Here is a 22,216-nt window from a genome sequence, read left to right as displayed (position 1 = left end):
TTTAGACACCTTGTAGAGTCCTTGCCCCCCATGAATTTAGGCTGTTCTGAGGGCAAAAGGAGGGGGTGTTATACACACTCACTCACACACGCTACACTGATGCTTTCACACAAAAAACCCACACACATTCACATACGCTACATATGCACACACACACACACACATGCATACTGACACAATTACATTTTTTACTATTTATCTTTTTATTATAACTGTTTAACTCTGCATCGTTATGAAGAACTCGTAAGCAAACATTTCATGGTAAAGTGTACACCCGTTGTATTCAGGAGAACGTGACAAATAACATTTGATTTGATTTGCAAGAACCATGCTCTTACCAACCGAGCCACACAGGTCCAACACAACACCAGACAGCAATAGACTATATCCAATCTCCATCTAATAGGCAATCCAGTGGGCCAATATGCATCCACTTACACTATGGGCTGGGAAGCTTGTCTTTGACATTCGTCCTACACAGAATAGGAGGGGATTTAACATCAGCAGGTCTGAATGACAAGATACCCCTCCATCTCATCCACCTATAGTGATATGCTGTATAGCACCAGGCAGGCCAGATGTGCCAGTGTTTCCCCTAGTATTGTCTCTACCTGCTGGGAGCTGGTAGGAGACCTATCCTTCTCCAGACCCTTCATGGATCCCCTTGTTGAAACCTGCTCTAATCTGTTTGCTCATTTAATGACTCTATTGTTTCCTAGGCCAGGAAAAGCAGCTCTCAGTGCTCCTTAGTCCAGGCTCTATGGGCAGGAAAGCTGCATTGATAGTCTGCTTAGCTCTGGGAACAATATGCAGTCACTATGCCTGATGTCTYAGTCTGTAAGAAAGGAGGAAAGTTCTGGAGTCTTTCTATTGAGATGCTGTTGTGACCAATCAGAAGTGTTGCAGCTGGTCGCTTTGTGTGTTTGAAGTGACCTAGCTATGATGATTCATCATTCATCATTTCATTGAATGGTTCAAAATTTCGAATGCTTCTCACCTATATTCAGCTTCTGAGTGACATCAGAGATTATTTGTAAACTGAAAAACAGAGAAACGTGGATTTAGGAAAATTATTAGGGTATTGACAGTTAAATAATGTGTTGTTCTGTGATCTTAAGCTTYCATGCATTCATGTGGCTGCTTGGACCCTTTCCTTTTGAGGAATACATTCATTAAAAAGGTGATGAAATTGAGATGAATTAGAATTGAAATTTATGACAATGAATGGATATCCCACCAGAAGGTCACTGCTATAGAAAAGCACAGGGCATCATATTGACTATTGTTACCACCAGCTTAATCAGGAGCGACAGCAACAAATAAAGGCAACAACCAAGTCTAATGATGTACGTCTCACGACACACACACACACACTGACTGCCACAGGGACCAGTGAACCATTAGACCATCAAACCCCTGTCTCGACTTGACAGGCTCACTCTAATTGAGCTAATCCTCTCCCATGGGGCATGACACACACAGAACACACACATCCCGAGAATAAGCCTCCGGTCTCATCTCTGGCCCATGTGGGCAGCAGAGCTACTGATTGGGAGACAATGGGCAGCAGATTGTGCTGTCAGGGTCCATTAATTGGCATCATTAGCATCACACTCTGGAGTCACGGGAGCTGTGTTCTTCCTAAACCCTAAGCTGAGTGTATGTGTGTGTGTGTGTCAGTGGGGCAGGATGGGGACAAAAAGTACAGTGGTTAACATCAAACCTTGTCTTATTACATCATCCTACTACTCAGCGTTATAAATTCAAGAACCAATCAATTACTTGACCCCTGAGACATGTTACAGGCATAATTGTTGATTGACAATCACAAACATTTGATTGGATTTAAATTCAAAATATCAACCTATGCATTAGCCATACGACTRASCCAATGGAAATAATCCACAAAGTTCTCTTAGGCAACCTAGTCGATGGTCAAAGTCACTGACCACTGGCATRGACCATCAATGGCACTTCCAGTTRCAAAATCCAACCGCGGYTCTCTGTAAAGAAAATGGATCCACGCTGCTGCCATACATCCACTGTGGCGTAAGCCGCTGCTTCCTCCYTTCGACTTCCTGTCTGATCAATGCAGGGGACAATGTCTCAACAGGTGTGATAGTCATGAGCCCAGAGCCAGCCCTCCACCCCACGGCTAGCTCCAATTAGCACCCACTGCTAAAGAACAAAGAGAAGATATTTCACTTTCATTTCATTTCAGCAGAGTGCCAGTTAAKGGTCTCTTCTATCAACCTCTCTCTTTCTCTTTCTGTCACGTTCTGTCTCTTTCTGCTGGCATCTCTCTCAGGGATAATTTCTCGCTTCGTGTTTTGTATGGCTGTGGCCAGTATGGAGTCGTTGTCTTGTGTTTTCAATGGTAAGGGTGTTGAAATCATGGGGGTGTTGATTAATTCATAGCATGTGACTGACTTGCTTTTTGTGTTTTAGTGGGGTTGAGTTCCTGAAAACCCCTGGAGGTCTGAGGAAGGGAACAGCTTGTCTTGAAAGGTTGCATARTCCTCACAGAGGAAGRYACCACACTCAATTGCCATGTTTTCAGTACTTTCACATACCATATCTAAATATACAGTGTCTAACACATTCATATTTTGCAACACTTTGTTACATTATAACAGCATACCTTAAAATGAGTAATTGTTCTCATACCATAACATATCGGGGTGATTGTTGCATTTCTGAGTGAATTCAAACTACGCCTCTATATTGGTGGGTTAAATATGCAGCTGATTTTACATGATGTCCAGTTTATACATTAAATTCCATTGCCAMGGTCATTCYAGAGGGTGAAAATMATTTCACTAMAATGTGATGARATCACAAACAAATGTGTTGATTTGAAATAGTTAACATACAATCACCATGGAAGTCATCACAATACAATTACATTTGAATCTGACCACATCGAAAGTAAATGTACAGCAGTACATTACTGTACAGTGCAGTACAGTAGAATGTTTGAGTTTAGAATGTTTGGTTGATAGGCGACAACTCAGTTTTGGTGACAACAATCAACAAGACAACAAGTGCGACTACAATCTGCTATCAAAGAGTGATTGAGTTCTCAAGAACGAGCTTCTGGCACAATCACATCAATGTATTTCTAAAGCCCTTTTTACATCAGCAGATGTCACAAAGTGCTACACAGAAAACCAGCCTAAAACCTCACAGCAAGCATGCAGATGTAGAAGCATGGTCGCTAGGAAAAACTCCTGAGAAAGGAAGAAACTGAGAGGGAACCAGGCTCTGAGGGGTGGCCAGTCCTCTTTTGGCTGTGCCGGTAGAGATTATAACAGTACATGGCATTAAGGCCAGATTGTTCTTCAAGATGTTCAAAAGTTCAAAGATGACGCAGCAGGGTCAAATAATAATCACAGTGTTTTTAGAGGGTGCAACAGGTCAGTACTCAGGAGTAAATGTCAGTTGGCTTTTCATAGGCTAGCATTCAGAGGCAAGACAGCAGGTGCGATAGAGAGAGAGAGAGAGAGAGAGAGAGAGAGAGAGAGAGAGAGAGAGAGAGAGAGAGAGAGAGAGAGAGAGAGAGAGAGAGAGAGAGAGAGAGAGAGAGAGAGAGAGAGAGAGAGAGAGAGAGAGAGATCAGTCAAAAACACAGCAGTCCTAGGACAAGTTAGCAAGTCTGGTGAACAGGTCAGGTTTCCTCATAGCCGCAGGCAGAACAGTTGAAACTGGAGCAGCAGCATGGCCAGGTGGACTGGGGACAGCCAGGAGTCATCAGGCCAGGTAGTCTGAGACATGGTCCTAGGGCTTCAGGTCCTCCGGGAGGAGGCTGAAAGGGAGAGAAGAGAATTAGAGGGAGCATACATAAATTCACACAGGACACCAGATAAGACTGGAGAATTACACCAGATTAACAGATTGACCCTAGCCCCTGGGACATAGACTATTGCAGCATAGATATAGGCGGCTGAGAGGGGGGGGGACACGACACTGTGGCCCCGTCCGACGATACACCTCGGACAGGGCCAACAGGCAGGATATAACCCCACCTTTGCCAAAGCACAGCCCGCCCCCACCACTAGGGGGATATCAACAGACCACCAACTTACTACCTGAGACAGGCTGAATATAGCCACAAAGATCTCCTCCACCGCGAACCGAGGGGGAGAAAAACAGACAGGAAGATCACGTAAGAGACTCAACCCACTTAAGTGACGCACCCCTCCTAAGGACGGCATGGAAGAGCACTAGTAAGCCAGTGACTCAGCCCCGTAATAGGGTCCAGAGGCAGAGAAACCCAGTGGAGAGAGGGAAGCCAGCTAGGCAAGGACAGGAAGGGCGGTTCGTCGCTCCAGTGCCTTGCCGTTCACTTCGCACCCCTGGGCCAACTACACTCAATCATAGGACCCACTGGTTGAGTCTTGAGTTAAGACTTAAAGGTCGACACCGAGTCTGCTTCTCTCACATGGATAGGTAGACCATTCCATAAAATTGAGCTCTATAGAAGAAAAGCCCTGCCTCCAGCTGTTCACTTAGAAATTCTAAGGTAAATAAGGGAGGCCTGCGTTTGTGATCATAGCGTACGTGTAGGGTATGTACAGCAGGACCAAATTGGAGAGATAGGTAGGAGCAAGCCCATGTAATGCTTTGTAGGTTAGCAGTAAAAAAAAAAAAAAATGGTCTAGCTTAACATGATGCCAGTGTAGAGAGGCTAGCACTGGAGTAATATAATCACATATTTTGGTTCTAGTCAAGATTCTAGCAGCCATGTTTAGCACTAACGGAAGTTTATTTAATGTTTTATCRGGGTAGCCYGGGAGTAGAGCATTGCAGTAGTCTAATCTAGATGTGACAAAAGCATGGATTAGCTTTTCTACATACTTTTTGGACAAAAAGTGTCTGTTTTCTGCGATGTTACAAAGATCGAATAAAGCTGTCCTTGAAATATTCTTTGTGTTCATCAAAAGAGAGATCAGTGGGCCTCCCGAGTGACGCAGCGGTCTAAGGCACTGCATTGCAGTGCTTGAGGCTTCACTACAGACCCGGGTTCGATTACAGGCTGTGTCGCAGCCGACCGGGAGACCCATAAGGCGGTGCACAATTGACCCAGCATCATCTGGGTTAGGGGAGGGTTTGGCCGGCCAGGATGTCCTTGTCCCATCGTGCTCTTGTGACTCCTTGTGGTGGACCGGGCGCATGCACTTTGACTTCGGTCGCCAGCTYTACGGTGTTTCCTCTGACACATTTGTGCGGCTGGCTTCCATGTTAAGCGAGCAGTGTGTCAAGAAGCAGTGCAGRTAGGCAGGGTCGTGTTTTCGGAGGACGCATGGCTCTTGACCTTCACCTCTCCTGAGTCCGTACGGCAGTTGCAGCGATGGTYCAAGACTGTAACTACCAATTGGATATCATAAAAAAGAGATCAGGGTCCAGAGTAATGCCAAGGTCCTTCACAGTTTTATGTGAGACCACTGTACAACCATCAGATTAATTGTCAGATCCAACAGCAGATCTCTTTGTTTCTTGGGACCTWGAACTAGCATCTTTGTTTTGTCCGAGTTTAAAAGTAAAAGAATTGCTGCCATCCACTTTCTTATGTCTAAAACCAGGCTTCCAGGCTAGGCAATTTTGGGGCTTCAACATGTTTCATTGAGATGTACAGCTGTGTGTCATCCGCATCCTAGCAGTGAAAGTWGARATTGTGTTTCCAAATGACATCACTAAGCGGTAGAATATATAGTGAAAACAATAGTGGTCCTAAAGCAGAACCTTGAGGAATACAGAAACTTACAATTGATTTGTCAGAGGACAAACCATCCACAGACACGAATTGATATCTATCCGACAGATCAGATCTAAACCAGGCAAGAACTTGTCTGTGTAGACCAATTAAGGTTTCCAATCTCTCCAAAAGAATGTGGTGATRGATGGTGTCAAAAGCAGCAATAAGGTCTAAGAGCACGAGGAAAGATGCAGAGCATTGGTCTGATGCCATTAAAAGGTCATTTACCACCTTCACGGGTACAGTCTCAGTGCTATGATGGGGTCTAAAACCAGACTGAAGTGTTTCGTATACATTATTTGTCATTACTGTTAATTACTGCCACGTTTAGTGAGTTTAGTACACATCAAGAGGATAGGGAGTCATTTATTATGTTCAACATAAGAGGGCCAAGCACAGGAAGTAGCTCTTTCAGTAGTTTCGTTAGAATAGGGTCCAGTATGCAGCTTGAAGGTTTAGAGGCCATTACTATTTTCATGAATAATTCATACAGGATTAAAAAAACTTGAGTGTCTCCATTGATCCTAGGTCCTGGAGGTTCTGTGCAGACTCAGGACAACTGAGCGTAGGAGAAATATGCAGATTCAAAGAAGAGTCTGTCATTTGCTTTCTAATGATCATGATCTTTTCGTCGAAGAAGTTCATCAATTTATCACTGCTGAAGTGAAAGCCATCCTCTCTTGGGGAATGCTGCTTTTTAGTTAGCTTTGCGACAGTATAKWTTTTTMMGGAATGTTCTTATTTTCCTATATTAGGTTGGAAAAATAGGATGATCGAGCAGCAGTGAGGGCTCTTCGATARTACTGTATTTCCAAGCTAGTTMGAAGACTTCCAGTTTGGAAGCTTGTTTCAGCYCTCTGGTATTTTCTGTATACCAGAGAGCTCATTCCTTGTGACAAATGTTTTTTGTTTTTAGGGGTYCGACTGTATCTAGGGTGCTACGCAAGGTTAAACCTAGATCCTCAGCTAGGTGGTTAAATWATTTTTGTACTTCGACATCCTTGGTTTGGTAAAGGGAGTCTGGAAAGGAATCTTTGGGTTGTCCAAGAATTTATAGCACGMATTTTGATGAACCTTGGTTGGGATCTGAGCAGATTATTTGTTGTGATTGCAAACATAATAACATGGTGGTCTGATAGTCCAGGATGAGGAAAAACATTTAGATCCACAAAATGTATTCCACGGGACAAAACTAGATTAGGGGTATGACTGTGGCAATGAGCAGGTCCGGAGACKTGTTGGACAAAACCCACTGAGTCGATGATGGCTCCGAAAGCCTTTTGGAGTGGGTCTGTGGACTTTTCCATGTGAAAATTGAAGTCACCAAAATGTTGAATATTATCTGCTATGACTACAAGGTCCAATAGGAATACAGAGAACTCAGTGAGGAACGCTGTTTACGGCCTAGGAGGCCTGTAAACAGTAGCTATAAAAAGTGATTGGGGGGGTAAATGAACCAGTCTGTACCATGGATGACAGAGGAACATCAGTATCTTCCTGGGTACACTCCTCACACAGTAAGTACCTCTACCTACCATACTATCTACACTGGTTTTCTTTTTAAATTAATACATTTTATTTCAAATGTACTCATCATTACTTTATTTACAGTTTACTCCACCCCAGCCTGTGCAGCCAGACAGCCCGAGTTTCTGGGAGCTCAAGAAGTACTGAAGGTACGAGCTCAGAAACAAAGCCATGATCCTCTGCCACAGCCAGCACCTGCCTGAGCTGGAGCAACTCTGCCTGACCGACTGGCACATGGAGGTGGAGCGCAGGGTTCACTTTTACGCTGTGGGAGTGAGAGAGACCCTGGGCAGACTGATCAGAGACATCAGAAAGTGAGCAGGAGCAGAGGAGAAAGGCTTGGGCGTGGGAGGACTGAATGGACTGTACCTGATGAGTTGAAAATATTMAAATGTTTTATTTTGTWGTAGTAGTATAAGTATGATAAGATAATGTAAGGTAAGATAGGCATAAGATAAGATATTTTTGTTATTGATAAATAAATAATAATTTAACCCTAACAATTGTGTATTTTTTTGTTGTAATATTACCCCATGGGAAATGGATGAAATAGATGAAAATGGAAAAGAGCCAGAGGGATGGCTGCCGTTTTATGGGCTCCTAACCAATTGTGCTATTTTGTGGGTTTTTTTACACTTCAGTTTACTTAGTAAATATTTTCGGAACTCTTATTTTCTTAAAACTGCATTGTTGGTTAAGGGCTTGTAAGTAAGCATTTCACGGCCTGTTGTATTCGGCGCATGTGACAAATAAKATTTGATTTGATATTAATCAAACAAACTTGATTAAAGGTTGAAAGGACCGTTATGTTTGTGTTTGTGTGTGCGTGTGTGTGTARGTGTGTGTGTGGCAATGGTTTATGTGACTATATTTGTTTTCTTCTGTTTAATCCTTTAATCAGTACAGGTCACTCTAATTTGTCATTGAAGTCTATATAACGTGAAAGCTACATTACCAAAACTATTATACAAATTACGAGGGACAAATTCAACCAAAACTGGAATTGACAAAACTGCAAATGGAACTAAAATAGTCAACACATTGAGCCTTATGACAAAACTATGAGTGGTTTGCCTGTGTGTTTGTGGCTCCATAGAGGGGTGAAATTAAAATGACTTGGTTGGTCTGCCATCAAATTTACCAACAGTGGCTTGAAGTCATCAATGACACATGTTCTCTTGTGACCAGGAGGAGTCTGAACAGTTGGTCTGAACCACTGGCTGTAAATMAACTTTGAATGGATGGTAACAGATGAACAGATATAAGACAATGCATGTACACAGAATGTGAATGTGAACAGGTGATTGGGAATGCATGGTTTATACTGTGATAAAACCGTGTTTGATGTCATTTTATATCCCTTGTAAATGTATTTTTGACAATTAAAGACACTGACCACAATATGACAAAGACTGACAGCAATATAGTGTTACCAAATGCTCTTTGGTACCTCCTGACAAGTAGCCATTGCGACCGTCTGTATCAATGCCTGTAACTTTACTGCCCTCTGCCAAGCCTATTGATAAGTGGAAAGTAATCATGACGATGACAACGATGATAATGAAACTGTCAAAACTAGGCTTCTTATTGAATACATACATCAGATGTATTTGTGTTTCAATAAAACAAGAACTATTCAAAACATTTTTCAGAATGTATTATCTTCACAGAATATTTTTGACAGTGTATTAGGCAGGGCTTGTCGATTRTACTGCGAATTCCTATCACCAACGACAGCAGGAACCGGATGCGTGTTTCCATGGGTACATTCATTTGTTTAGCMATATCGCTGATCTGTTATGAAACTYCTGGAAAGCAGCTGGGGTAAAGCTATTTGCTTTTCACTGTCATTGCAGTCGTTTTACACCATKTAGAGCGAACGGACGATATATACCAGGTGAGAATCAGAAGCTAACATACTCGAACTAACGTGACAGTTTACTATGTCACTCAGTCTGCAGTCAGGCTTGGGAATTATAGCATGTACAGTAACTAGCTACTGGTACTAGCCTACTGGTCTGTTTTACAGCTAGTTGTAYTGCTGAGTGATTGCTTTTGAGGGAGGCTTGCAAGAAAGGTTAAGTGCCTAATTTATCTTGCTAGTTAGTTAGCAGTCAAGAGACCGGTGTAGGGCGTGACATACACCTGGTGGGTATAATGTGTGGAACGTTCCAACAGGAATATGATCCAAAAACTTCGTAAATGACAAGGTTGCCAACAAACAACGCATACAAAGTTGTATAGCGGCCGAATAAGATACCGAGTAGGCTATTTCATTAAGTTTTCACTCACCACGTTTATTCTGAATAATGTCTCTGGTAGCCTATGGACAAACATTAAGAATAAGTTACGTGGTGAGTTGATGCCTATTCGGCAGCTAGTTCGCTAGGTGACTTGGTCATGCTACTTTGTATGCGTTGTTTGTTGGCAACATTGTACTTTACGAAGTTTTTAGAACGTTGGAACGTTCCACAAATTATACCCACCCCACACACCTGTGTAACAATAAAAAAAAATGCTGTATCATGCTGCCTTTGTGTAAAACAGCGATCAAACCATTAGGTCTCTCCTCAGTGATGTAGCATTGTCTTGTTTTGTCCTTCAGGATGGCACACGACCTGAAAACACTGGCAGAGGACTTCAGACAGAAGAATAAAAGRTGTTTTATCCTTGGTGTCTCTGGAGAGACAGGCAAAGAGTTACTCAAAGAGATTGTGGAGAGGAAGCTCTTCTCGAAGATCACTGTCATCGGAAGGCGGCAGCTCACATTTGAAGACGAAGCGTATGAGAACCTGGTAGGTGTGCGACTTGTTTTATTGTCAATGTGTTGTTGTTTTTTCAAGCAGGGCCTGTATGGTTCTAAGATMAATTTAGCCTTGAAATGCTTTTGTGACACCGGGCCCTGCTTGGCAAAGTAAAGTAACACGCATCCATGAGTAAGGTGTTAGGGGATAAAAAATTWAAAAAAACTTTGGTTCTGGCGTTATACTTTGTGTTCTGTCATAGAGAAGCTTGTCAGGAACACAACGGTTTATTTCACGAGGACAGGATTTACCGTTGCTGAGATCTTCCTTTCAAGTTATCGGAAAAGGTCAATATTCATCCCTAGTCAATAATGGCACCAAATCACCTGTATTATATTTAACATGTTTTGTCCAATATCTCAAGATAGTGGTCATATTGTTATGACATTTTCAAGCAGAGCCGGTCCTGACCTCCCTGGGGCCCTAAGCAAAAATAATGCTAAGGGACAGGGGCCCTCCTACCTGACCCGTGAGCCATGTAAACCATTTGCCATTGCCACAGTCACACCTGACTCCCCAGTGCTCCCACTACAATCCTCCTTTAAAACAGTTTGCTTCATCTGTCGGTCTAAGAATAAGTAGACCTCTACAGAACAGAATGAGGTATAAACAAACAATATTTATTGAATATAATATTTTATATAGAATCTTAAGATAAGTGAATATTAAACATGAATAAGAAATTGTAGAAAATAATATAAAATGTAGAAAATAATATAAAATMTAGAAAATAATCAAATATAACAATGAGCTTTGGCTCTGCTGCCTGGTAATTAGTCCAGTCCTCACAATATTATACAATTTAGCTTTGCCTATACAATGTAAACATAAGCCTATATGCTATGGCTCCAGGTATATGTCTCAAAGTCAAATGAAACCTATACAGCTGTGTGATTAACTTTGGTTCCCTCTACAGCCTGGGCATTTTCAGCATCAGCATTGGCACCAGTCTATCTGGACTGTCTGGAAGAAATTGAGAAAGTATGTCACATAGTTAGTTAAGCAGTCATTTACACAAATGCACTTCTGCCTTACAATCTTAAATTTGTTTACTAAGTGTGTAAACATTTGAATGTTTGAATTCAAATCTTACCATCAAAATATTCCTCTTCTGCACTTTCTTGAGACAAAAATCATCATAGGACAAGTGTTTCCCCACGTCATGATTTATATGGATGGACAGACCACTCAATCGTTCCTGTGACATGGAAGACCTCAGGTAGCTTTTGATGAGCTTTCATTTTGAAAAGCTCCTCTCTGCCAATGTTACTGGTAGGGTGACTGCAATTCATAGGGCTATCCAAAGGTTAGGATAGAGTTCCTCCAGGTTTTTCTCACAGAGAAAGGWAAGCAGCTCAAAGGCAGTCATCTTATCTGATGGCAGATCAGGTCAATTCTGAATAGTGTGTCAGATCCATTCCACTGATGTCACAGTCATCTCTGAAGGTTAAGAGTGTTTTCAACTTCCATGCAGTGAGCCTTTAAATATTCACTGGACATCTGAGAGGCAGTGCTGAAGTTCAGCAGCACTCCATATTTGGTTTTCACCTGGTTGAGTGTTTCAAATCTCTCATTCATGGATGTCACAGCAGAGTTGACCACAATGTTGAAGTAGTTGACTTGGAGGTTTTTCAGAGCATCAGTCACTGGTTCATCAGGAGCTTCATAGCTGAAATGCCTCTTGCTGTTTCTCAGTCTCTTCTCTTTCAGAACAGCCTCCACATTAATTTCTTCACATGCTTTTGGCTGTTGTCTGAGCCTCAGAGAATCCAGTTTCCCGGTATGTAGTGAGGGAGGCCTTTGCATTTGAGATACAATTTGCTGCGATATTCAACTGCATTGAGGCGGATTGAAGGAGCTTGTTCACCTTGTTTGTCATTGTCAATATCTCACCATGCGACACAGCAAATCAAGAAGCGGTAGGACGCAACGTCCTTTGGAAGTGCTTGTGCCTCCACTTTGGCCACAGGATTGTTGATTGTCTGTCTGACTTCCAGTAATGCCTCCTGAACCTCAGAAGCCTGTTACCTGTTGCATGAACACTTTGGAGCCTACTCTCCCATCTTGTCACTCCATGACTTTACGGTTATGTTCACGTGTTTCTTAAAAACACTCCCATCTTTGTGTGCCAGCTGAAAAGAAGGCGTAGAGCTTTTGCACATGCCCKAAAAACCCAACTGCATCTTTTTGAAGATTTGGCAGCATCTGCAATGACAAGGTTTAAGAGTATGTACTCCACATGGGACGAACACAGCTCTAGGATTTTTTTTTTTTTTTTTGCATTCTGGCTTGTACTCCTTGGTGCTTGCCCTTCATGTTGGCCCCATTATCATAAGCTTGCCCTCTGCAATCTTCAAATGGAAGCTTCAGCTCGTTCAGCTTATCTAAGATGACAGTGGACAGATTCAAGCCTGCTGTGACCTCAACATTCACAAAGCCAAGGAAGTGCTCCTTGATCTCTGGCTTTCCCTTTAAAGCCACGCGTCTCAGAATAATGGCCATTTTCTCCTGGTGACTAATGTCAGGTGTACAYTCCAAGATAATGGAGAAGTACTTTGAGTCTCTTACTTGAGTCACTATTGCTTCCAGAATCTTGTCACTCAATCTGTATCAGCTCATTCTGTGGCGCTTCCCAATGTAATGAGCATGTCTCTCCATCTTTAATTTTGCTGAGATTTTCCATAACAGGGTAAAATTTTGCCAGTAATTCAACCTCTTTTAGGAAGTTTCCATTATCTGGTTGGAAGAGTTTGTCTGATGAACCCCTGAATGCTAGGTTTCTTTCAGCCAGAGACTGGGTGATACTTATTAAACGTGTAAGGARATCCCGCCATCTCTTTCTTTCAGCCTCCAAAATTGTCATTTGTATCTGGTCAAGAGTCGGACTTAGTCGCAGATCAAGTTCTCTCCACTTAATCATATTGTTTGTGTGTTCAGGACTACCCTCGTGGTGTTTCAGAACGGTGTTGATATTTGACCAGTCATTCACGCCTTCCTTTATTATTTTGTAGTCTTTTTTGTAGAAAAGAGCTTACAGCAGAAACAATACACAGCGTTGTTTTTGATTGAGTATGAAAGCCASCTCCTGGTAATCTTTTCCCCATTTGACAGCTGTCTCTCTAATAAGCCTGAATGGAAACCTCTTCTAGCCATGTCTTTAGGGTAAGATAAATCCAGTGCTGGTTTGAATGGACCTCTGCGCACTAACTCAGTCCTCATGAAGTCTGTTAAGACTGGGGGCCAATCTGCTGGGTCATTTGGTGGAGCAGCAACTGTTCTATTAGGTTCTGAGCTGTTTGTATCTGATGCTGGCTGTACACCTCTGGTTGTGCTACTACTGGCTGAGGCTGCCTGTACTTCACCTGGGTCTGTGTTAGTACTTGCTGAAGATGGCTGTACTTAGTCTGTGTTAGTATTTGCTGAAGCCGGCTGTACTGGGTCTGTGTTAGTGCTGGCTGTGGATCAACTGAGTCTGCTTGTACTGGCTGATGATCCAGTATCTCCTCTACTGACAAATTTAAGCATAGCACCTGTAAATGATAGGTAACAATACTATTATTCATTTATCAGCTGCATCAGGCCCATTCAAACTGGCTCCCCCATATTTCCTTTTATACATTTTCAAATATAAAATACTATTTATACTATGGCTTGGCTGAATACTTAATGTTTATTATTTACTGAGAGATGTGTATCCATATTGTCCAGTACGCTCAGCTATTTTAAATTCAATATATAAATCAATAGTCAATGTCAATCCATTGCTTTCCATCTTGCATTAGTCCAGAGCTGTAACTAAACCTTGACTGAGAGACTAGATAATCATTGTCTTGTTTTAAAATTGTGTGTGCCTATGAGGAGTGCCATCACGCCCATATATTGTCTGGACTGGTGTCCACAGAGGTTGCTACTGGAAAGCGCGAGTTCCATTTCGTGCGCGCGCATATGAACGCATGTTCACGCGCAACACGGTTATCTTTTCCGAGTTGCAGTTTATAAACACCGTTGCCAGTTGGCGTTTATCAAACATAATAAATAGTTGTATTTCACTCTCACTTTTGTCAGGCACAAAGTCACAGAACACAGCCCTGGAAGTGGCTTGCTAGCAAGCAAGACAGACAGACCAAGAGATGCACTGCCCAGCTAGGTTAGCAAGACAGACAGACTAGAGAAAGATGCACTGCGAGCTACAGCACATCAACTTAACGTTACTGTTATTTTACTGYCATCAAACTTGGAGAGGAGACAACACAAGTTTACCTGATTTCTGTTCCCGCAATTCACTCTCATGGTGTTTTTTTTCTRRWTTTGTGACCAGAAGGATAGTTCCGCTTCATCCTCTCATCGAAGTTGTAAACATTGACACCTGCTTTGACACGAGGGGGAGGCGGAGCCCTTGCGTAATTTGCGGGGCCTTACGCAACTTGCGTAGTGCGCATAAAGGGCCGCCCGGCTCTGTTTTCAAGGCTGATGTAGCCCAATATTGGACTAAAAGCGTCTAACGTTACTCCTTAGTCCAAGGACCTTACATGTTCTGTTTTAAGTGTGAATTGGCTCTGGAAGCCAAAACAACCCAATCTAAATGTGAATCGATTCTCAATTGCGGTACAGTTCTAGAAATATAAATCCCTCTACTTTCATATCACATCAAAATAATTTTGCAAATGCAAAATACACACTTACTCTACACGGTTTTAACCGGTTTTAACAGTTTCAGCCGACAGTATTCYTCAGTGACAACACGTTTGTGTCGTCTGTCTTCCGTTTACYAACGGGTTCAGAGACGCAMATAGCTAATTAGCACTGTTTTCCATAAACAAGCTCTGTAACGTGGAAATACGACCATGTGGGAACCCTAACCCTATAAAGGTGCGTATCAACTTAACCTTTTTTAATTAATTTTTGTATAATTTCTCACCGATATATAATTTAAGGTCCTTGTGCTTCCAAAACTGTACCACAAGCGATGCGTGTTAATGTTACCCTAAAGGAGATGCCTTCATCCAATGACTCATATCTAATGTWATGGTACTGAGTCATGGTCAAGGGCTAAGGCTGATGTAGAACAGAGATTATTAAAATAAAAGTAAATATTCTTCAATTAAAATGCTATACATAATTACAGTAATTTAAGCCCAATCATTTAAGGTGTCATGAACAAATATTCATGCTTTACACAAAACTAAGAGTAACAATTTATGAAATTAGAATACTACTTTATACTACTTTATGCAAATTAAATACTTGAGACACACACACACAGCCTAACGCAGGCACACACTTCTCAGCATCCTCGTACACTCACACAGCACCCCCAACAACAACACACACACACACACACACACAGTCTAATAACATGGATGCACACTTCTCACTAAGTCTGAACTGTAACACAGAAGGCTACTAGTCTAATAAGATAGCTTACTTCTAAGGTAGGCCTGAACCTGAGTTGGGTTACATTGTAATGTTATGAGTTACTCTGGTGATGGGAGGATAAACTGCAGTAAATAATTAGCCTAGGCACAGAAGAGACCGTGTGAGCTGTCTGCTAGCCAGCTGCTAGGACCAAACCCTGACAACCCATACATCAAAACGTAGCTACGAAGCTCTACTTTGTGACCTGCAGCCTGCAATCTTTTTTTTTAGTGTCTCTGAAAACATCTGACGAAAGAAGCGAAATAAACTTTTTACCTTTTATTTCAGTCAAAAGACGTCGGATGACCGTGACACACCCTCAGGACTTACCCATACTTCTAGGCAATACAGTGTCACATCGATCTTACTCTGGTAGGTTGAGGAATACCCATCGCAAAGAGCAAATAAGAACACACCGATTTGGCAGGTTTGACAAAATGGGCTGTCCAACAGATTTGAACATTCTTTGCACGGCACTTGCTTTTCGGATTTTTAGACWTGGGTAACAACTGCCACATTTATGTTTTCAAATGATTCATTATTTTCGTCGAATTCTCGTATAGCGTCCATTTGTCGCGTCACCTAACACCCTACTATGAGCTTTAAATAAAGTTACACTTTCAATACCATTAATGTGTGTGCAGACTACAACAAAGCCTACAAGAAGCCTACATCCATTATAAAGATTGTCCTGTTCTCTGTCCTCTTTCAGGTGCAGGAGGTGGTGGACTTTGAGAAACTGAGTGACTATGCTGCTGCATTCCAAGGGCATGATGTTGGCTACTGCTGCCTGGGAACGACCAAAGCCAAAGCCGGGGCTGTGAGTTCATGGTCACTGATATAGAGACCCCTGTGAACATGTACCACCAGGGTCATAAGAAAAGAAAGAGGATTTCGACACCCACCGTCTCAGATTTTTCTGACATAGTTTTTTGAAACAGATAAGATTAGCATTCGTGCAACATTTATTTTATTTCAATATAATTTGTGATCTCAGCTAATTGATTGCATCCAAATTGGCCATTTTTAATTTATAGTATTCATATAATATTCATAAGTTTTTTCTAACAATGATTTATCCAATGGTCAAAAGCCTCCTACAGACACCCCATGCCAAGTATATAGTATCAGTTTTCTGTGTCTGACAAGTAGTATGTTTGTTTATTCATACTATGTAATGTATTCCCAGTGAATTTGGTGATGTTTTTTCCCCCTGTTCAGATAAATGATTAATTAGTTATGTTTAGTCCAATCCTACATCCTGATATTATCAGGTTCTGACCACGAGATGGTGCTGTTCCTGCTATTAGGTGAAAAAAAAAGTTACGTAATTTGGGTAAACTATCCCTTTAACATTGAGGGGTTGTATTATATTATTATCCCCTAATAGCAGAAACGGTACCATCCAGTGGTCAGAACCTGGTAATATCAGGATGTAGGATGGGACATAAACCTAACAATTTCAATGACAAATTTCTCTGAACGGAGAAAAAAAATCACCATCAAATTCACTGAGAATATATGACATAGAATGAAGAAACAGCTCAATACTACTTCTCTGACGTAGAGAACTGATTCTATATAGTCGTGGTTGGGTTGGGATTGGCGTGGGGTGTTAGGGATCCGTTGATGTCTTTTGACTATTTCTTTAGATTCCTCATGTCTTACTCATTGTTAGAAAAAAGTTTGTTCCAAATCYGATGTTAGATGCTATATTTATTGATTATTCTATGAATCCTATATATTAAAATGGCCAATTTGTTTGCAGTCAATCATCTTTAATTTCTCAGAGATCAAATTATATTTCAACAAAATAATGATGCGGAAATTSTTATCTTATGTTTCTAACGACAGAAACGATTCCAGAACAATCTGAGATGGTGGGTGTCATGGCTTGCTGAAAGGACATTGAACGAGCCACCATACACAACCTGCTTGGATCATGTTGTGGTCAAATGCAGATTAATGTGTACACATTTTCTCTTATCTTTCTGTCATTGTAGGATGGATTCATCCGTGTTGACCATGACTATGTCCTGAAGTCAGCGGAGCTCGCCAAGGCAGGAGGCTGCTCKCACTTCAACCTCGAGTCTTCTAAAGGGGCTGACAAAACCAGTGGTTTTCTCTATCTCAAAGTGAAGGTAATACACKAAATGTTCACCWGAGTAAAGACGCCTCCTTTTATAGCCTTTCATAATGAAGGCCTCTCAGACTCTCTCATAAAGCTATTTGATGAGGTGCTGTATATTGTTTGGTTAATGCAAATGTTTGCCTCTCCAGGGACAAGTGGAGGCAGACATTGAGCCGTTGGGCTTCGAGAGGTACTCCATCTATCGCCCTGCGTAAGTCTCATTTGCATTAGTCATGTGTAAAACGTTCCTTTGCAGAAATGACTCWCTTGTTCATTACCTTWTCAGTCATGGCAAAGCAAATGGTGACCATCTCACACCAATGTCATGATTAGCAATATACACATTTCTCCAGTGATCACATGATGTAAACACATAGTGTTCAGTTTCATTGCATAAATGCACTCTGAGATATTTTGATACTGTGTTTATTGCTGTACGTTATTTCACTTGTAACAACTCAACTGAATTCTTCTTCTCTTGTTTTTCCTCCCAGGGTGCTGATGGTCGACAGGCAGGAGAGCCGGCCTGCCGAATGGTTTGCCAGGAAGGTCCTGGGCCCTATTTCCTCCATGTTTCCCACAGCGATGTCCATCCCCATCCAATCAGTGACCAGYGCCATGGTGGCCAACACACTGATCCCTGCAGGGGAGAAAGTGGAGATCCTGGAGAATAAAGCCATCTATGACTTGGGGAAGGCCCCAGAGAAATGAGGGACAGGGAAGAGGGAAGGTGTGTCTCAATAGCTTCATTTCCTCATCCCCTTTCCTCCATAAACCACTGATGTGGTTATACCGCCACTGTTCTGTCTGGACATGACATGTGAGAGCAATGTCAAGGGAAACTATCCAGTCCTTTCACCCATCAGTGATAATGAAGGAAAGGTCTTGAGGAAATTTGAGTATTGGGAACTCRGCCAGAGACTGGCGGTGAAGTGTGTTGTGCTACTGCCATTTCATGTGATGGTGCTTCTTCTTCATGACAATATATTTTCTACTAACGACTTCCTTTGAAAGCATGGAGGAGGGTTGACGACAAGTATAAAGTTGAATTTCTAGAGCAATGCAGATGCTCTCAGAGCACATGGTTAAGCATTCAAAGCTTCGTTGGCTTCAACTTGAGGTTCCTTTCAACCATGATAGTCAACACGGTAGCTAGCTCTCAAGTCCTAAAAAAACATAGACTTTGCCTGCTTGAGCAGGTGTTGTTGAATGTCTCGGTTTCTCTGTGGGAATGAGTCCAAAGGGGAATATTTCCTTATGAAAAGTGCAATTTTTAAAGCTCTTCATGGGTAATTCAAATAAGATATGATTGGGAAATGATGATGTAATTATGAATACTGAAATATGCCTTCTGTTGTCTTTGTATCCCAAGTGCAGACTATTTTTGTGGTCAACAAGGAGTTGGCTGAAGAGGAAACGGACTGGCACAGYGGCTAGAATCGGTTTAATATATTAGGTGAAGAGGGAAATGTATTGGACTGGTTCTTCTGGGTCCATTAACTCAAAACGGGTTAGTTAGAAACTCTTCCATCCAGCCTACAACGTTCATGCTGTTTTATGTAAGACCYCATCCTTAACCACTTTGAAAAATGATGCACTTACTTGAAGCGAGAGTTTATTTTCCACAAGACTGAACCATTGGAMAGGGATTTTAAGGCAATATGTCTGACTTGTCTTTGATCACTTTTGTTTTCCGAGCAATGCTAAGCATGTAATTGAATCAGGGGTTATGTTCATACTCACATTGACTTGGATTTTTATACATTTTAATTGTGGCGTTATGTAAATGCTATGTATTTAAGTGGTCTATGCTTGTGTTACATTAAACAACGATGTAGTGGGCAGTAATACTTGATGTGTGTATATACAGTATATTTTATATATAGACAATTCCATTAATGGGCTAATTACATTATCTGACTCCATAAGATAAATGGCAATGTGCAAGAACACTATAGCTGAGTTACAGTAATAGGCAATGAAGAAATGTCTGAGAATGGAATTCTAAATACAAGTGTATTTAATTACTTTGTAAACTGAATGATAACATAAAAGGCATACGCTTAAGTTACAAGYCATTATTCTAAGCATGGTCGGAGAGAAAGAGAATGAAATAGCCATGGCCCATAGCTCATTGGAGAGAAAGAGTGTAGGTATCTCACCAGTGCAGGTCAGGAACGAAAGAGACAATCTAAGACCCTTTTATAAGCATCTGAGTTGTTGGCCAATAGTATTACTGTAATTCAGACCTATGTGATGTAATCACAACAGAACTGTTTCTCAGAGGTGAGACAGTGGGGGTTGGCAAGATCACAGACTGTTCAAATCAAATTTTATGCATCACATGCGCTGAATACAACAGGTGTAGACCTTACAGTGAAATGCTTACTTACAAGCCCTTAACCAACAATGCAGTTTAAAATAAATTACAATTAAATAAAACTAATTAAAGAGCAGCAGTAAAATAACAATAGCGAGACTATACACAAGGGGTACCAGTACAGAGTCAATGTGTGGTGGCACCGGTTTGTCAAGGTAATATGTACATGTAGGTAGAGTTATTAAAGTGACTTTGCATAGATAAGAGTGTAGCAGCAGTGTGAAAAGGAGGGGGGGAATGCAAATAGTCTGGGTAGCCATTTTATTAGATGTTCAGGAGTCTTATGGCTTGAGGGTAGAAGCCTCTTGGACCTAGACTTGGCGCTCTGGTACTGCTTACCATGTGGTAGCAGAGAGAACAGTCTGTGGCTGGAGTCTTTGACAATTTTTTGGGCCTTCCTCTGACACCGCCTGATATAGAAGTCCTGGATGGCAGGAAGCTTGGCCCCGGTGATATACTGGGCCGTACGCACTACCTTCTGTAGTGTCTTGCAGTCGGAGGCCGAGCAGTTGCCATACCAGGCAGTGATGCAACCAGTCAGGTCGACTGGTGGCAGAGTATTCTCCACTAGTGGAAGGCAACACCTTACAGGCATGTTCAAGACGTTGAAGACTGCAAAGAACCTCATCCATAGCCATCCCCAGTTGCGTCAGCTGGTCGTGGTGCTTACGAAGTAGGTCTCCCTGTTCGTCGACCGTCTGGGAGAGGTCCTCATTTCCTGCTGCTTCCATTTGTTGAAGCTGTGTTCTGTAACAATGATGCTGGGAGGCAGGAAGCAAGTGTAGGTAGTGAGTTTAATAATAACCGTAACAGAGCGCAATACAGGAATCAACGGACATGGAACAACATTAATACTGCCTGGGGAATATACCTATGGCAGTGCCAGATATAGGGGAGGTAATGAGAGGCAATGGAGTCCAGGTGAGACTAATCATGAGGAGCAGGTGCGCGTAATGATTGATGCTAGGTGCGCGTAATGATGGTTGCCAGGACCGGTGGTTAGTAAACGCCAGAGGGGAGGAGCGAGAGTAGACGTGACACCTATGCTACACCTAGAATCGAGATGGTTGGCCCCTCCTTAAATCKCAACATCTTTGCATCTTACGACCGCTTCTGTGACAAGGGTTACAAAACCTAACTGAATAGTTGGTTCTACTCTGTGGGCCTGAAGGRTGCCTAATGTGCAGGAGGATTCCCTCTTCCTAGGTTCCAACAGCGCCTGACCCAGTCTGGTTTTATAGACTATACATAACATAGTAAATGTAAATCRGGGACACTCAGATTAGTATGATATGTTTGTTATGGTTACATAAGACAGATGGTTACTTAAGGTTAAAACGAAAGTTGGGTGGCTGGTTGTGATGGATGGGTGAGTGTATAACATGAATGTATATAAACTCAAAGGTTACGAGTTTTTCGAATCTCATCATGAACAACTTTAGCATTTTAGCTAATTAGCAACTTTTCAACTCATTACTACTTTTGAGCTACTTTGCAACTACTTAGCATGTTAGCTAACCCTTCCCCTAACACTTTAACCTAACCTTAACCCTTTTAGCTAATCCTTCTCCCAAACTTAACCCTTTAGCCTAACCCTAACCCCTAGCCTAGCTAACGTTAGCCAGCTAGCTAATGTTAGCTAATGCTATCTAGCTAACATTAGCCACAATCAATTGTAATTCATAACATATTGTATGTTTTGCAAATTCGTAACATATTGTATGTTTTGCAAATTCGTAACATATCATACAAATTGTAATTCATAACACATCATACGACATCTGCAAATTAATACATACCATACGAAACGTAACATATCATACTAAATGGAGTGTCTCGGATTTACGTAAAGAATAATACGAAATGCTCTGAGACCAGGTTGTTGCTTTGTTCAGCGCTAGTTACCTGTGTAAATTGTCGATGCCCAACAAGGTAAGAATTATGCTCCAAGTTTACTACAGGCTCATTCAACAGGTTTGCGGCTAGTAGACCAGTCCAACAGAAATACTCAAGTARCCATCTCCCTGCCCAAAGTGATAGCACCAATTAGTATTGACTTGACCAATGAGACCAGAGGGTATGCCCAGGTTAGCCTCCTCAAGCCTGGGGTAAACAGATCCTCTCCTAGGTGTTTAATCATAGGATGAGTGAGTCCAGTGGTTTCAATTCAAGGAAAACTGCCACCAGACATCTGGTGGCTAAGG

The 22,216-nt window shown here is 41.8% G+C and overlaps 1 protein-coding gene across 2 annotated transcripts; it reads left to right on the top strand.

Annotated features, from left to right (window-relative positions):
* Positions 1–9,010: 9,010 nt before the first annotated feature.
* LOC111974307 (oxidoreductase HTATIP2) lies at positions 9,011–19,480 on the top strand. Of its 2 annotated transcripts, none has more exons than XM_024002021.2 (6): positions 9,011–9,179; positions 9,888–10,077; positions 16,214–16,321; positions 17,505–17,642; positions 17,782–17,843; positions 18,127–19,480. In XM_024002021.2, exons 2-6 carry the CDS (start codon positions 9,889–9,891, stop codon positions 18,341–18,343), a joined length of 714 nt encoding a protein of 237 aa, XP_023857789.1. In that variant the 5' UTR covers positions 9,011–9,179; position 9,888; the 3' UTR covers positions 18,344–19,480. The 2 variants fall into 2 exon arrangements, with proteins under 2 accessions (XP_023857789.1, XP_023857790.1); XM_024002022.2 differs by lacking the exon at positions 9,011–9,179 and adding an exon at positions 9,213–9,359.
* Positions 19,481–22,216: the final 2,736 nt, after the last annotated feature.

This window comes from Salvelinus sp. IW2-2015, linkage group LG15, assembly GCF_002910315.2.
Source record: "Salvelinus sp. IW2-2015 linkage group LG15, ASM291031v2, whole genome shotgun sequence".
NCBI lineage: Eukaryota > Metazoa > Chordata > Actinopteri > Salmoniformes > Salmonidae > Salvelinus > Salvelinus sp. IW2-2015.
The sequence above is the reverse complement of the archived record's forward strand: the minus strand, read 5'-3'. Positions and strand labels throughout refer to the sequence as shown.